The 17,615-nt window shown below is 43.2% G+C and overlaps 1 protein-coding gene across 6 annotated transcripts in view; it reads left to right on the top strand.

Moving 5' to 3' along the window:
* Positions 1-17,615, top strand: part of LOC131692883 (kinase D-interacting substrate of 220 kDa) — a 139,617-nt gene that overhangs the window by 100,488 nt on the left and 21,514 nt on the right. For all 6 annotated transcript variants that reach the window (XM_058980238.1, XM_058980239.1, XM_058980236.1 and 3 more), the window contains 3 exons: positions 10,345-10,476; positions 10,539-12,357; positions 12,934-13,069. In XM_058980238.1, the coding sequence (XP_058836221.1) occupies positions 10,366-10,476; positions 10,539-12,357; positions 12,934-13,069 (2,066 nt within the window). In that variant the 5' untranslated portion in view covers positions 10,345-10,365. Of the gene's footprint in view, positions 1-10,344; positions 10,477-10,538; positions 12,358-12,933; positions 13,070-17,615 lie in introns of those variants that run through there.

Below are 17,615 nucleotides of genomic sequence, written 5' to 3'. Positions count from 1 at the left end.
ATTGAGATTGCGGCATCTCTCTATTGTTGTTATAACCCATCCATACGTGCTGTTGAGGACTTATGGTGAAATATCATTTAAGAACAAACGTAACATAAATTCGCCACATGAAATCTGCTAAAATACTATTCGGTAATATTTTTCTGGAAGTATTAAAACAACACTTAACCAAGCTCAAATCAAAAATGTTAAATGTTTTGTTAAAAAGTGCTGGATTGTACAAAGAAATTTCTTAAAACTTTTGATTTCACCACTCAAACGAACAAGAAGGCATATATTTGAGAAATTTTTCTTTGTGATTTGCTATTTTTGCTTTAAGACGACATATTGTTTAATAAAACTTGATACACTTGAATAATTCTTTTATGAGACAATTCTTGCTGAAATGATCATTACTTGAGCAAGTCATATACTGCCCATTAAAGCATAAGAGTCCCAAAAAGATTACCAGGTTTGTTTAAAAAATATCGACAAAAATACCAAAACATGGTTGTCCCATCTATAAGGCTCAAAGAAAATGTAAATCCTGAACAGTGTTTTCTCGGCTTACTGTTTTTTCAATGTGAGACTCTTATGCTTTAATGGGCAGTATAGCTAGCGTGTTTATCATAGCACTTCTGTATCTATCTTGAGAGTGACAAGTTTTATGCTGGGTTTACGCAGTTTCCTGGTTTTGTTTATTTTGACAGCGGCTTTGTCCAAGATGGTACATGACATGTTTTTACTATACATAGTTTTTACTATACATAGTGTCATTCCAATCGAATACGATACCTCGTCCGAGAATGATTCGCAGATTTTCTTGTGTACCGAAATCTAGGGGCAGATCATTTGTGATGTAAATCAACGAAATTAAATGCATTTTCTTTTTATCAAACAAACTCTACATTCATACAAAACATCGAACGAAGTAGATCAGCGTAAGATGCTTGTTGAACAAATGTTTCAGCGAGGGAATAAAAAGTTGATGCAAAAATGGAAATGAAATGCATTTTTTCAAATTGGAAATTTGTTTTATATTCCTAGAGTGATCTGCCTCTCGATCGAAATACATTTGTATGAGCTTAATGTTTATAACAGCGGTTCTCAACCTTTTTCGTACCGCGGACCCCTTAGAAATCGCCCTGGGTTGATGCGGACCCCCACGGATAAACATCGATTTTGTATGCTATCAATATGTTATTTTCAGTTTGTTAGGAAACCAGATTTGATATTTCTATCTGCACTCGGAAAATATATTTTTCTTCGCGGACCCCCAGCAACGACTTCGCGGCCCCCTAGGGGTCCGCCGACCCCATGTTGAGAATCACTGTTCTAGATAGTTTGCATAATAAGTTCTACTGATTACCATAAAATGAGCCAATTTCTCATAAGTCATAACATGAGTTTATAGCAGCCTGCAGGAAGCACATAAAACCATAAGGTCTGCATGGGAGGTTTTAAATATTAGTATTATTAAACACTATAAAACTTCAATACAACCAAAATTATTACTTGGGAGGTACAATGGTTGGATCTTACTTGAGCTCATTTTTTCTGCGCACGCTGTTCAATGATATTTGTTGAATTCTACGACTGATTCACTGCCTATGATCGCATATCAGTCCCATTAAGATAGGAAATCCCATAGAAAACGGGACAACTAAGCGATCATGGGTAGTTCAGTACTATGCGGCTTTTGCCCCATGCAAAACTGACTCAGACATCACTTCGTTAAAATTTCAATAACTTCTACTAAAGCTGGATTTAATCGCAGTCTTTGACAAAGTTGTAGGCAATAAAATTAACTTTCTTATTTTCATTTGTAGTGATACGCTGATGCATACAATGCCACCTACCGGTGAAAATGCGAGCTAGTGGGTTTTATCCAAGTAAATTGTTAAAAAATCCACTACAAAATTTAGGTACGTTAACCCTGTACTTAGACTTGTCCGATTTGGCTCAAATTTGGAACAGCTTCTGGCAGGCAGGGATGGAATGCATCTCAGAGCAAATAAAGAGAAGAATAAAAACGCTCTTTGCACTTCCCATGCGAACCACTACTCTTCTCTTTTTCAATATACTTCTTCACTCCGATGTGTATTGCTCCCAGTGTTTTGTGCTGCTTTATTTTTCATCAGTGTATTTCGCTATTTGTGCACATTGTGAGAGCAAATAACAAGCCTGCAGATTGGGAGCTCCAGCACGCATATAGGCCGATAGGATGTTGGATCTCCTGGAGGCTTCCCTGGTTGTGGTACCAACACCAGCTTCTGGATTCTCACCCTATTCTGTAACATTATCCTGAATATGTCCGGAAACCCCAGGATCGTGGTCTGTGTGTGCCACGTTGGGAATATCCATCCAGACCGGGAGTTTTCATCCCTTTCAGCTCTTTCGCCACTATAAGGAGCTCGTTGTTGGAGACCCAATTGTCACCCAAACATTTCCATGGTCTGCATCGACGTAGAGTGTAGACGGCCATGCGGTTGTGTCGTGTTTTCCACCCTCCACGCTAATCTTCAGGTTGTCAGCACTGGCGTCTTTGGACCCTCGATCTTGGTCCATATGACACGGTAAGCATTGCCCTAGGGGTTGGCGTCTACTTTTCTGCACAGCTCCTTATATGTGTGTACTGTATTGGTACTGTATGTATGTATGTATGTATGTATGTATGTATGTATGTATGTATGTATGTATGTATGTATGTATGTATGTATGTATGTATGTATGTATGTATGTATGTATGTATGTATGTATGTATTTTTTTTTTTTTTTTTTTGAGAGCAGTAAAAAAATTTTCAGAAAAACCCTGAGTGAGGAAAAATGTACAAAAACCCCATTGTCAGGGAACGGGTTTGGGCTGCCATCACCCGACCCGCTAAAAACCACTGCTCTTGCCCAGAACCTGATTCCTCCCCGGCACTACCTTACGGCATTACTTCGGGGAGGGGTTTTTATGTGCATAGCACGCACTCTAATTCAACTACTTCCTAGTTCGTTTCTTCCGTAGGGTTACAGCCCCACTCCTCTACACACCACCAATTCTCTACCATCCACACAGACTGGCAAGCTCTGCATGGCAGTCGGAAAGCTGGCTGTGAGTCGAGGCTTAGTACTCCTCCCCTACGAGTACAGTCTGAGCGGCAAACTTCTGACTGTCTAATTCACTGAGCCCTGCGGCTCGCTTGTGCCGGTTAGCACCGCAACTCCCTTCTCGCACCATTCAACGCCGTTTACTCTTTGAGCACCAGACTTGTTCGCGAACTACTCGGTCTAGTCCCCGACGATGGACCTAGCCTACTCCGACGGAGAATTCCCCGGCGAGAGAAGTTCTCCCGAAACCGAGCCAACCAACCAGATGTCGAGGTCAGTTCGGCGATTCCGGTGGAGCAGAGCGTCCGGTTCGCTGGTGCCCCGACGACCTGCGACTGGTGGTATTTCGTCGCGGTCTACTCAGTCTAGTCCCCGGCGGTGGATCTAGCTTACGCCGACGGAGAGTTCCCCGGCGAAGGAGGCTCCCCCGGTACCGATTCTTCTTTTGTTTTAGCACCACAATTTCATGAGCTCTTTGGCTTCCTCTCGTTCCGTTTCGCCCGATCTACTCGATCTAGTCCCCGGCGGTGGATCTAGCCTACTCAACGGGCCATACAGTAGGTGCTGAGGTCTATCCGGCGATTCCGGTTGGAGCGTAACTTCCGGTTCACCGGCGCCCCAACGACCCACTGCTAGCTCTGCGACGCGGTCTACTCGGTCCAATCCCCGGCGGTGGATATAGCCTACTCACGAGCTACCCGGAAGGATGTCGAGGTCGGTTCAGCGATTCCGGTGAAGCTTGACGTCCGGTTCCCAGGCGCCCCGACGACCCAACTCGGTGCTACATCACGCACTACTCAACTGGTCCCCGGCGGTGGACCTAGTCTACACAGTTGGAGAGTTCCCCGGCGGCGGAATTTCTCTCGAAACCCGATTTGCGGTTTCTTGTTGGTCTCTACGCCACTTCCTCTGCAACTCGGAGAGTATGCTCGAGACCACTCTGTTGACAGCGTCCCAGGTATGTTCGTCACGGCACATCTCTTCGACGATATTGTCCGCTGTCATACCAGGTATACCCCTACGAACTTCTTCGAATCTAGGGCATTCGAAGACCACGTGTTCCGGTGTCTCCTGCACGGTCGCACAGCCCGGGCAAAGGGGTGACGAAGCATGTCCAAACCGATGCAAGTACTTCCGGAAGCATCCGTGCCCGGACAAAAACTGCGTCAAATGGAAGTTCACCTCTCCATGCTTCCTATGTACCCAGGCCGATACATTTGGGATGAGGCGGTGGGTCCACCTTCCTTTCTCCGCGTTGTCCCACTCCTGTTGCCATTTAGCCAACGAGTCCGCTCGAACCTGTCTCCTAGCGTTACGTGCATTTCTCCGCTGATAGCATTCCACGTCCTCCGCCAGGGTAATGCAGATGGGGATCATCCCGGCGATAACGCATACTGCCTCCGACGATATTGTTCTGTAGGCACTCGCGACTCGTACGGCCATCAGTCGGAATGTCCTGTTTAGCTTTTCACGGTTCCGCTTGGTTTTCAGCGCAGCACTCCAGGCAGGAACCCCATATCGGAGTATCGATGACGAAACAGTAGATAGCAGACGTCTCGTGCTGCTTCTCGGACCGCCGACGTTTGGCATGATTCTCGCTATTGCGTTCGTTGCCTTCGCCGACTTTCCACAGGCGTAATCAACGTGGTTGTTGAAGCTCAACCGGTCGTCGATTATAACTCCCAATTGCTTCAATGCACGTTTCGATGCAATCACGTGCCCTCCGACGTCGATCTGCATCCGTTGGACCGATCTGCAGTTACTGACCAACAACACCTCCGTCTTGTGGCGAGCTATTTGCAGCTTAACCCCGTTCATCCAGCTCTCGATCGCGTCTATTGTCTCCGTCACCGACACCTCCACTTCTTCAAGTGTCTCACCCATCACCGTTAGTGACACGTCGTCCGCGAAACCTACGATTTTCACTTTCCTAGGCAGCTGCAGCGTTAACACCCCATCGTACATCCCGTTCCAAAGGGTTGGACCGAGAATGGAGCCCTGAGGAACGCCCGCTGTGACACGCAATGACTTCTGTCCTTCGCTCGTCTCGTACAGTAGCACTCTGCTCTGAAAGTAGCTCTTCAGGATCTGGCACAGATAGTCGGGAACCCTCATTCTATGCAGCGCTGCAGCGATGGCTTCCCAGCTGGCACTGTTGAACGCGTTCTTCACATCTATCGTGACCACAGCGCAGTATCGATCTCCTCTTCGCTTCTGTTTAGATGACTTCTCGGCACTCTCGAGCACTATCCGAATTGCATCCACTGTCGATGCTCCTTTGCGGAAACCAAACTGCATCTTGGACAGTCCGCGCTCACCTTCCGTGAATTTCGTCAACCTGTTAAGAATGATCCTTTCCAGGAGTTTTCCGAGTGTATCCAGCAGGCATATGGGTCTGTACGAGGTCGGGTCGCCAGGTGGCTTCCCTGGCTTCGGCAGCAACACCAGCTTCTGGACCTTCCACATTTCGGGGAAGTTGCCTTCATTTAGGCACTTCTGCATCACTATCCTGAACATGTCCGGATATGCCAGGATCGCAGCTTTCAGTACCACGTTTGGTATTCCATCCGGACCAGGGGCTTTCTTTGGTTTTAGGCGCTTCGATGCTTCTACTAGCTCGTCGTTAGTCACTTGCCGATCCATGTTTGTTCCTTCTTCCTCGCCGTGCGGTGACGGTGGCCATATAGTTGGATCGTGCTTCGGGAAAAGACCCTCGACGATTATCTTCAGCTTGCTCGGACACATTTCGACTGGCGTCGTTGGACCCTTCATTTTCGCCATCACGACTCGGTATGCGTCACCCCAGGGATTGGCGTCTACTTCTCGGCATAGCTCCTTGTGGCACTCTGACTTGCTAAGTCTGATCTCCCGTTTTAGAGCGGCCCTAGCTTCCCGAAACGATGCCTTATGCTCTTCTCTATCTGGTTCCGACCTTGCTCTTTGGGCCCGCCTTCTGGCTCTGAGACAAGCAGCGCGTAACGTACTAAGCGTCTCGTTCCACCAGTAAGCTGGACGCCGTTTGTTGCGTGGTTCCAGTTTTCGCGGCATTGTGGCGTCACAAGCCGCCACAATCCTTCTTGTTAGGTCAGCCGCATCCACGTTCTCGGTCCCGCCGTTCGGCCGAAGTGCCTCAACAAAGAGGTCTTTGTTGAAGGCTTTCGTCTTCCACTTTCGTTCGCCGGTCACCCTTCTCTGTACTGCCGCGGGGTTCCGTTGGCCGATACGGTAGCGAATCTCCTGGTGGTCACTATGCGTATACGTTTCGCATACTCTCCAATTCATGTTCGCCGTCAATGAGGGACTACAGAATGTGACGTCTATGATGGACTCCCTCCCGTCTCTCCGAAATGTACTAACAGAGCCTTCATTGCACAATCGTACGTCTAACTTCGCTAGAGCTTCCTGCAGGATACACCCTCTTGTGTTGGTTACTCTACTGCCCCATTCCACAGCCCAGGCGTTGAAGTCACCACCAATGACTACCGGCTTCCGATCGATCAACTGCTCGGTTAACTGCTCCAGCATTAGGCTGAACTGCTTTACTGTCCACCTTGGGGGAGCGTAACAGCTACATACGAAGATGCCGTTGATTTTGGCTATCACGAAACCCTCATAGGAACGTTCTACCACTTCTTGGATAGGGAATCTTCCCATTACTTGTATCGCTGCGGTTCCTGATCTATCCGCCACCCAGTTACCGTTATTAGGGGGGACTTGATAAGGCTCTGCGATCAAAGCGACATCGCACATAGTTTCTGTCGTAGACTGCCACAACAGTTGCTGTGCGGTATCACAGTGATTCAGGTTTATCTGGGTCATCTCCATCACCGTTGGCCTGCAGTCGCCTTCTTGTACGCTGGGCATTTAAAGCCACCCGTCTGATGGTCGTTCCCTTCCGCTGGGGTGCAAAGCAAGCACTTCGGCCTCTGCGTGCAGTCTCTCGCAAGATGGCCCGTCTCTCCGCATTTCCAGCACATCCCGGATCTGTCCGGGCCTTTGCAAGCCCCTGCTAAATGTCCAAAGCCTAAACATTTGAAGCATTTCTCTGCTTGTTTGTTTACTCGTGGGGCGGCTCTCAGTAGGCATCTCGACCATCCAACTGTAACCTTACCTACCTCCAGTGCCTTGTCTGCAGCGGTTACCGGTAAACGTATCATCGCTATCTGCGTTCCTCCGTATCCCTTCCTTAACCGGATCGTCATGTGCACCTCGCCCAGTTTGCACTGCTGCTTCATAGCACCTCTCAGCTCGTCTTCCGTCGTTATTTCGTCGAGGTCTTTGCACACGATTACCATCTCCGGGCTTAAGGCTTTAACTTCTGCCTTTCCGCCCATTGATTTAGTTATAGTCTCCTGCAAGGCAGAGCTACTAGTCGTAGTATTCTTCTTAAGCTCGAGGAGCATCTCATTTTTTTGGGTACGCCTGACTCTTAACACGTTTTCCCCCAAATCTTTCAGCTCCGGGTCCTCTCTGACCTTTTTGAGCAGTGCTGCGTACGTAGTCTCGTCATTTGCTTTGACGAGCACGGCTTCTCCCTTAGGCGCCTTCTGACGAGCCGAGGGTTCTGATTTCCTCTTCTGCTCCCCTTTTCGCTCCTCCTTCTTTTTTTGCTGTTTCCCGCGTTTCTCCTTCCGACCTACAACGGTGCTCCAGCTTTCACCCTGTAAGGTGGCGTCCTTTTCTTCGGCAGCAACAGCATCCTCGAGCGTCTGCCTCTTTGACCCGCCTGGTCTTTCTTCTCCTGGTGAGGATCTTGTCCTCTTTGGAGTTATGGGAACTGGCGTGTTCTCCACTCCAATCTGCCTCTCCTTACCCTGTTTCGGAGGGGCTAGGAGGATAGTAGCCTTAGCCGACGCGGATGCTCGCTCAGCTGAATCTGCCCTCTGCGTTGCCGTATCGTACTCTTTCACGGCAGACAGTAGCGCCTTCCGGATTTTGATGACCATCTCCTTAATGTCTTTGTGGACATTGTTTCTCATATCCACGAACTTGTGGAGCTCCTCCACCAAGTGCCTCGCTACCACTACCTTTGGCGTTTGTGGGGTGTAGCTCCTTCCGCTCTGCTCCGGCTGTTTTTGTTGCTGCTGTTGCTGTTGCTTCGGCTTCCCCTCCTCCTGCTCTTGCTGGGTGACTTCAGCTACTATTGGTGGTGGTGACCTCACCAACCCACCTCTGGCAAACGGATTTGCCGTGCCTGCTCCATTTATATCGGTTGCTTGTTGTTTCTCCATTTTATTTTATTGGGTCCCAACTCCGGGCCGCTATCTCCACTCGCTGCACATAGTCGCCTCTCGTGATCCCATGATTATCTATGCTGCCGAAAAGCAGCAGTGAGGTCATGCAAGGGTTGACACCATCTCTCATGGGGAGTAGTGTTCAGAGCCGGATCGGCGTAAATCGGGAATGCTTCAACCGAACCTAGTACCACCAACCAAATGATGGCGAGATTCGAACGTACCCGGAGACCTGCCAGGGTTTTGTTGGAACGGAGGCAGCCATGCTGTTAGCCCACTCGCCATTTCAAGTCGGTGTCATCCTTCCTTACTCAGGGAGTAGAACAGCACGTCTGTCAGCCCTAAGTCGCCATCCTTTTCGTCATCCGTGTCCTGTCCGTTGCCGTTCGCCATGGCCAGTATACCATAATCAAGATGTTACTGGCGTCGATCCTGATGTGCCGGTTGGCACTCCGGTTGGGCTAGAGTGCTTTTATTGCCCAGATCTTAGATTATTGGAATCTTAGGATCTTAGCAGAAGCGGCACAGACTCGCTTCGTCGGAGCTGCTTTCGGAGTTATGGCATTTTTTAGAGGTTCAGAAGAGCCCAATCTTAGCCCCACCATATCCTAGCAAAACTCCCCAACTCGCAGTAGGGCTGTGGGGGGGGGGGGGTTCGTTAGGCCCCTAGACTCCTGTCCTTCCTGTCCCTGCTGCCCCCATGTATGTATGTATGTATGTATGTATGTATGTATGTATGTATGTATGTATGTATGTATGTATGTATGTATGTATGTATGTAGTAGGAAGCCACCATCAGTTCAATGCATTACCAGTGGATGCGGGTAGACTTACAGTAGACTGAATTTATTTATTAGATAACTCATATTATTGCTATTTTGCTCTTCGACCAAAATAGGGTTTGGCGGACCCGTAAAAGGAGTCATTTACGCGCATTCCGAGGGGAACAGTGTTTCTCCTTCCAACAATAACATCCGGCCACATAATAAAGAATTTTGCAGCACCAGCTTTAACCCGCCTGATAATGAAATGAGTGATTATAATACCTGAATAATAACAAAACATTTTTCAAACTTCCAATAACAAAATTTACTGTATGGGGGTACTTAATTATAGCGAAAACTACGTATCAAGAAGACTGGCAACTGTAGTATACTTTTCACATGTGCATATATTCTGTTACTTTGAGCTTCCTACCTTCGTACAATAGAGGCGCTATAACTTCTGTCGCTTCTCATTGGTATGGGGAAAGGAAAGAGATATCAGTCTTCGATAATAGTAAAATAGCTTGTTCATGTATTCATACCAGAGAACATACTAAAATTTAGTATTTGTAAACAAACTCTAGAACACGAAGATAATACTACAATTAAATATTATACCTTATTGATGTATTTTGTACGTATTGGAAAAACATGAAGTAAACATTTATCACTAAGTTATGGTATAATACCTGAACATCAATGATATAATCAGTTCCAGTAGTGTCATAGATACACAAATTAGAATCAAAAACAATGACGTGGTTACAAATGAAGTATATTTTCATTTAGAATATTTTATAAACACGTTTTCAATGTTTGTATTACCACCGCAACGTTATAACTAGTAGGACTCAACAAGTTTGCTCTATTTACGCCATTCTCGAGTTATCAACCATCAGTCCTAAAAAAACCTGTTATGCAAATTAATGTTATTCCGGATAGCAATGATATATAGCAACCTGTATTATCAATTCAAAAGTCAATTCCGATAACTAATAGCTTTTTTGCTAAGGCCTTTACATAGACTTCCTTACTTACTTACTACCATTGCATTCCCTGGTTTATCTATCATGTCGATATAATACTTATTAAAGCTGTATCGCAACTATGCCGCAGGTCTCTAACACGTAAACCACTAAGTTTCCTCCGGTTGAGTTGATTTGAAGCATCGGTTTTCTGTTTGCTGTGATATTACACAAAATACTATCATTCGAAGTGTAACATTCGCTAATCTCTTTGTTTGATTTCTTGTTTCTTCCCCATCGTTATAGGCATTGAATCGTTGTGATTCAATGGGATCCCTGAGCCATCGTGCATTATTGCAGTACTTAGAATCGGACGATCTAGTCGGACTTAAATCGTTCCTTGGCACCCGTCAGTTGCAAGTCGATGATCGCGATGAAGTAACTAAACAAATTGATGCAATGAGAATCTTTAAAACATTTTTGTTATCTTATTACTATAGAATGGTACCACCGTATTGATGATAGCTAGTGGCCGTGGTGCTGCAAATTTTGCAAAGGAACTTCTTGCGCGAGGAGCTGATATACAGGCCCAGGACTTGGATAGTTGGTCAGCACTGCAGTTTGCTGCAAAGGCAGGTCACGTAGACATAGTGGAAATTCTGCTCGACAATGGCGCTGACATTGAACATCGGGATATGGGTGGCTGGACTGCTCTTATGTGGGGATCGTACAAAGGCCACACTGCTATAGTGTCATTGTTGTTACAAAGAGGAGCTGATGTTCAAGTTCATGGTAATTATCATTTGAATCCTCTACTTTGGGCTTCCGGGCGTGGCCACACCGAGATTGTTAAATTGTTGATAAACAGTGGGGGAGCAAAACCAAATGTAGGCGATAAGTATGGAACAACTCCATTAGTTTGGGCTTGTAGGAAAGGAAACGCGGAGATTGTTGACGTTTTGTTAAAGGCAGGAGCCAATGTTGATACAGCAGGTATGTACTCATGGACACCATTGTTGGTTGCCGTAACTGGCGGATATCAGGAATGTGTGTCGCTACTATTGGAACGCAAGCCGAATGTGAATGCCTTGGATAAGGATGGCATGACTGCACTCTCAATAGCATGTCGGGAAGGACTCACGGAAATTGCTTCCGCACTGATATCTGCTGGTGCTTATGTAAATGTACAAGATCGTGCAGGAGATACACCACTTATTAATGCAGTGAAAGGTGGCTACCGCAGTGTAGTAGAAATTCTGCTGAAACGTCACGTAGATGTGGATATACAGGGAAAAGATAGAAAGACTGCTTTATACACCGCTGTCGAGAAGGGCCATACAGTACTTGTGAAACTCATCCTACACTCCAACCCGGATTTGGAGCTATCAACTAAAGACGGAGATACGCCGCTTTTGCGAGCGGTGCGAAATAGGTATCTGGAAATTGTGCAAATGCTGCTAGAACGAAAGGCTAAAGTTGGTGCTGCCGATAAACGTGGTGATACTTGTTTGCATGTGGCAATGAGAGCACGTTCCAAAGCAATCGTGGAAGCGCTTTTGAGTAATCCTAAGTACAGTCAACTACTGTATCGGTCAAACAAGGCAGGAGAAACACCATACGGCATCGATGCTATGCATCAGAAAACGATTCTTGGGCAAGTATTTGGCGCTAGAAAATTGAATGCGAATGAAGATTCGGAAGGAATGCTAGGGTATGGGTTGTATTCATCAGCGTTAGCAGATGTACTCAGCGAGCCAACCCTGACGATGCCAATTACTGTAGGACTATATGCAAAATGGGGCAGTGGAAAGAGCTTTTTGTTGGCTAAGCTACGAGAGGAAATGAGAAGTTTCGCTCAACAGTGGTCCGAACCACCCATCAGAGCACCTTATTTATTCTTTCTTGTTTGCCTTCATTTCACGATTATTATTGGAACTGTTGTCGGCCTCGCAACTTGGTGCTACACATGGGGTATTGTGACCGGAGCTTCTCTTTTGGTTCTAGTGTACTTCATCAACTATCTTTTCAAGTTCCTGGATAGACGGTATGATCTAGAGTGGATATATTCGTTAAACTACGGACTTTCAAAAAAACTTGGAAGACTTCGTTTGATTCTACAAGTTGCGTTTTGCCACCCCCCTGGTCCACAAAATGACTCCCAACCAATGCCCGTTCGATTCCATTTTGCCGAAGCCAGTGGAGCAGCGCCCAACGGAGATGTAGCAATAGCACTAATGTTAGCATCCCTATTTGATGCAATTGAGACTCACTACGGATCATTAGCCACGGGGATTTATCGTGCTTTTCGGCCTAAACCATGTAAGTTGATGTAACATTTGAAAAACGTTTCACTTGAATCAAAAAATGTGTGTTTCTAGAAAATCTTAGAAAACTGACGAAAAGATCGATATTTTATGTAGGGTAACATGGTTCAAAACCGACCGTCGAAGGTAGAAAGATAGTAAAAGTGCAAGCACATAACACGTCGTAACATCATAGAAAAAGATAATTCTTTACCTTCAAACTTTGTGTTGTGCGAGCTATCGATTGCTGCGACAGTTTGAGTGGCAGTACAATTACTGATAAACAAGAAGTTGGTATGGGATCACGCTACCTTATGAATTAATGAAAATAAGACTGGCGATTAAAATTTATTTTCGTCTTTTGATTATCGCGCCAATTTTGTGGGAACACACACTGCCTATAATCGCAAGTTAGTCCCATGTAGATAGAGAATGCCATAGCACAAGGGACTGACCTGCGATTATGGGCAGCACAGCTATTATACTGTCTATAATCTCAAGTCAGTAGCATGTAAATAGTGAATCCTATAGAACATGGGACTGACTTGCGATTATAGACAGTATGGCGTCTATTAATTCTGATCTATTTTAGTGAAATCGACGGGGGGTTGGAAGTGGCGACGTATGTGTTGTGTTCCTGTAGTCATATTGTTCGAATTGGGAATATTAGGACTAATTACAACGGCATCGCTTTCGATTGTTTATTCGGATCACGCAACAGAAGGACGGTGAGTTAGAATCATTTTGTATGTCGAATTGACACGTTTGTTGCTTCAGGTTAATTTTGGGGGTGATGCTTCACATTTCTAAAAATCAATCCTACACCAAAGTAAACCATACAATATATGATGAAATAATTTTTATCAATTTTGAAAAGTATCTAAAACGGACCCTACACGCGCAGAAATATTGTCAATAAATCGATTATTGATTAATATATTGATCGTGCAAGGCTATCTTGAAAATATTGATCATGTAGAAATCAAATGGGATTGACGGATTGAAGCAGTCTTGTCAATATTTTTATTGACAATATTCTTGTCTCGTGTAGGGTCAGCTTAAAGCGGACCCTACACGAGCAGAAATATTGACAATAAACCAATTATTGATCAATATATTGATCGTGTAAGCACATTTTGAAAATATTGATTCTGTAGAATTCATATGGGATTGACGTATTGATGCAGTCTTGTCAATATTTTTATTGACAACATTATTGTCTCGTGTAGGGTCCGCTCAAAGCGGGCCCTACACGAGACAGAAACATTGTCAATAAATATATTGACAAAACTGCTTCAATCCATCAATCCCATTTAAATTCTACAGAATCAATATTTTCAAGACGACCTTACACAACCAATATATTGATAAATATATGATTTTTTAGCGGACCCTACACGTGCAGAAATATTGTCAATAAATCGATTCTTGATCAATATATTGATCATGTAAGGGTATTTTGAAAATATTGATCATGTAGAAATCAAATGGGATTGACGTATTGAAGCAGTCTTGACAATATTTTTATTGACAATATTCTTGTCCCGTGTAGAGTCCGCTTTTGTCAATATTTCTGCTCGTGTAGGGTGCGCTTAAAATACACTAAAATGGTTTTTATCATTTTCACAAACATTTTAAAAACAAAGGTCAATTCGGGAGAGATGTCGCATGTGCGGGTGAGACGCCGCACGTTGGTCTTAGGGGGATGGTTCGCCAATTCATAAAACAAGTATGAAAAATGAAATCAAAAAGAAAAATATTCTTTTCATACACGAGCAGAAATATGGACAATAAACCAATTATTGATCAATATATTGATCGTATAATGACATTTTGAAAATATTGATTCTGTAGAATTTAAATGGGATTGACGTATAGCGGACCCTATACGGGACAAGAATATTGTCAATAAAAATATTGACAAGACTACTTCAATCCGTCAATCCCATTTGAATTCTACAGAATCAATATTTTCATAGTGTCCTTACACGATCAATATATTGATCAATAATTGGTGTATTGTCAATATTTCTGCTCGTGTAGGGTCCGCTTATTGAAGCAGTCTTGTCAATATTTTTATTGACAAAATTCTGTCACGTGTAGGGTCCGCTATAAGAATGTCTAATTTGTGCCATGAACATTTGGAATATCAAATAAAATGACCACATATTGTACATCATGGTCAAGGAAAGGCGGACCTCGAATTGCAGTGTGTTTGCCGCGGCAGAATATGATTATTAAATAATTTTGGATTTTTGTTGATTGTTGCCAACGTCAGGGGCTGCTTAATTGTCGATGATTTTGAAGCAGTTACAGCAATTTCTTGATTCTTGGTGATACATTGTTCTGATTGGGAACTGGGGTCACAATCTGCCTTACAAGTTGAGAAGTTTTTCTGTCATATGATTGTCAAAGAACTTGTAGGCCGATTGTTTCGAGTGTGAACTGTATTTTAACTTCAAGAAAATTCGAACATGGCCATGTCGGAGCTATGCGTACGATAAGCGTTAAAGTTGGAACATAAAATAAATTCACGCAAGAAAAGGTTATAAATTCTTTTGAGTTCTACATCACAAGGAAATAGATTCGAATGGAGTGGAATTTAGCAACAGAGTATGTGGACCAAATCGGAGTTTCTGAATATCTCCCAAAGGTTATTCTGAAATTTTTACTGGGCAAAAATAGTATGCAAATTAAATGACTAGAGATGATTACAGTTAATATTAGTCCTGAATTTTCTTGTAATAATTCTACAAGTATCGTTTTAGTTATCTTATTATTTAATGAATTAATAACATGATTTTTTAATTACAAAAATAATGGTAAGATCTTATGTAGGGGGAGGGGAAGTTTACCAAAATATTACGAACTCTTATCTGGAGGGAGGTTGAAAAGTTCTTAAAAAGCCTTTGGCAATTAGTGCACGACTCCTAAATTGAAAAATAGTGAACAAAAGTATTTTTAAATCTCGTTGATGTTTTCGTGATTATGTGTCTTCAGTTAAGTTGCATGAGGCTTGATTAGGGGAATTGTGGGAAAAACCGACACTGTGGGTAAAACGGACACCCCACAACTTTTCCTAGAAATCAAATTTTTATTGATTTCATAATGATACATTATTATTAGTACGTTTACGTAGAGCATTTGAAGAAAAATTGGACTTACGTTAGTGCGCCGAATGTCATAAAAATAAACAAAACATACGACAGCAGCGTTAATACTCGTCTGGATGTAAAATTTCGTTGGTAGATTTTAAGGTTTTAACCGAACAAAAGCTTTTCAAATCACTCCATTTTTCAGTACCTATTTTTATCGGCCTTTCCTATGATCAACTAGGTGCATTGAAGACGAGTTTGAGAAATTCAATATTTTTAATTGTTTTTATAAAAATGTGCGCTCATACTGGCTTGAACCTTCGTTCGAACCGGTCACAAATCTTGATAACTCCTGGTTTACTTAGAGTTTTTCAACAGCAGCAGTTTTTCTCAAGGCTACCTATATTTTCGCTCGATCAGTCTTTCTCAACACTACCTATATTTTTTCGACAATTAGTCTTTTTCAAGACTACCTACTTTTTCTACTCAATCAGTCTTTTTCAAGACTAAAACATTTTTCAAGAACAATTCAGCCTAAAGAAATATTTAATTCTTCCAACATGCCTAGGTCCTCCCAGAAAGGCCGTGTGCCAAAAATTAAAGCTAAACGGAACAGGGTATCTTCTCCACCCGAAGATTCAATTGAACTCATTCGATGTTTTATCCGAATGTGAAGCTGATGAAATTTCTAAATTTCCTCGCATTGCGCATAATGCCAATGAGAAGAAAACGCAATCACCTCCGCCTATAACAGTCATGATCTCCGACTTCAATGCCTTTCGAATTGAGCTTTCGACGTTCCTTCCGGACGTGAAAGTCTCTTTTCAGATTGGCCAAAGAGGAGAATGTCGAGTTACAGCGGAGGAATTGATTGGCCACAAACGACTACTCCAGTATCATATGATTTCAAGACAGATAGACCATTCAAGGCTGTCTTGAAAGGGCTACCACAAGGTCAAAGTTTGGATGAAATATCCAGCGAATTGAAAAATTTACTTGGCTTTTCTCCTTCACAAGTTATTCTTATGAAGAGAAAGGCTAGCGGCGAGAACACGCCAGTACGCTCTGGAATTATCCAGGAGCTTTATTTAATTCATTTTAACCGTAATGAGGTTAATAATTTGAAAGTATTTGAAAAAGCACGTTTGATGTTCCACGTGCGAGTAAAGTGGGAACATTATAGACGACATGGGGGCAGAATTCAAAATCTGACCCAGTGTCGTAGATGCCAAGGCTTTGGGCACGGCACAAAAAATTGTCATTTGGATTCCAAATGTATGATCTGTGGTGATAAATCGCACACGAAAAATACTTGTCCGGTGATAAAAACCACAAAAAGTTTCAAATGCGCTAATTGTAGCGAAAATCATAAATCAAATTTCTGGGGTTGTCCGTTCAAGAAAAAATTATAAATTCTCGTTCTAGACAACAAAAACAACAAATAAAAATGTACCTACTTAATAACTTAAAAAATGTAATTGTTATGAAATTAAAGTTTAACAATGACTTTGAATAATCATTTAAATTTATTAAATTGGAATGCTCGTTCATTAAAAACGTGCGAAGACGAATTTTTCAACTTCTTGAGGATACATAATGTGCATATAGCCGTTGCGACCGAAACTTTTTAAAACCAAATATTAAATTGAAGAGTAACTCTAATTTTGTTATTCATCGATTTGATCGAATTGTTGGATTCGGCGGAGGAATCGCAATAGCGGTTAATCGCAGGATCAAACATTCCGTTACGCCATCTCTTGACACCAAGGTGATCGAGAGTTTGGGTATCGAAGTTGAAACTGATCTTGGTAACATTTTTATTGCCGCAGCCTATTTGCCTTTTTAGTGCACTGGCGAGCAAATTAATTTTTCGAAAGGAGACTTACAAAAACTTACACGAAATCGGTCGAAATTCTTCATAATCGGTGATTTTAACGCCAAACACCGAGCCTGGAATAATGCTCAAAGCAATTCCAACGGTAAACTACTTTTTAATAATTGCTCTGCTGGTTATTATTCAATTTTGTTCCCGAATGGTCCTACATGCTATTCGTCTGTAAGGAATCCATCAACAATTGATTTGGTTTTGACAGATCAAAGTCACCTTTGTAGCGAATTGATTACACATGCTTACTTTAATTCTGATCATCTTCCAGTAACTTTTTCACTTTCTCAAGAA

Source organism: Topomyia yanbarensis, chromosome 3 (genome assembly GCF_030247195.1).
Source record: "Topomyia yanbarensis strain Yona2022 chromosome 3, ASM3024719v1, whole genome shotgun sequence".
Classification (NCBI taxonomy): Eukaryota; Metazoa; Arthropoda; class Insecta; order Diptera; family Culicidae; genus Topomyia; species Topomyia yanbarensis.
This window is presented reverse-complemented; position numbering and strand designations above follow the sequence as displayed.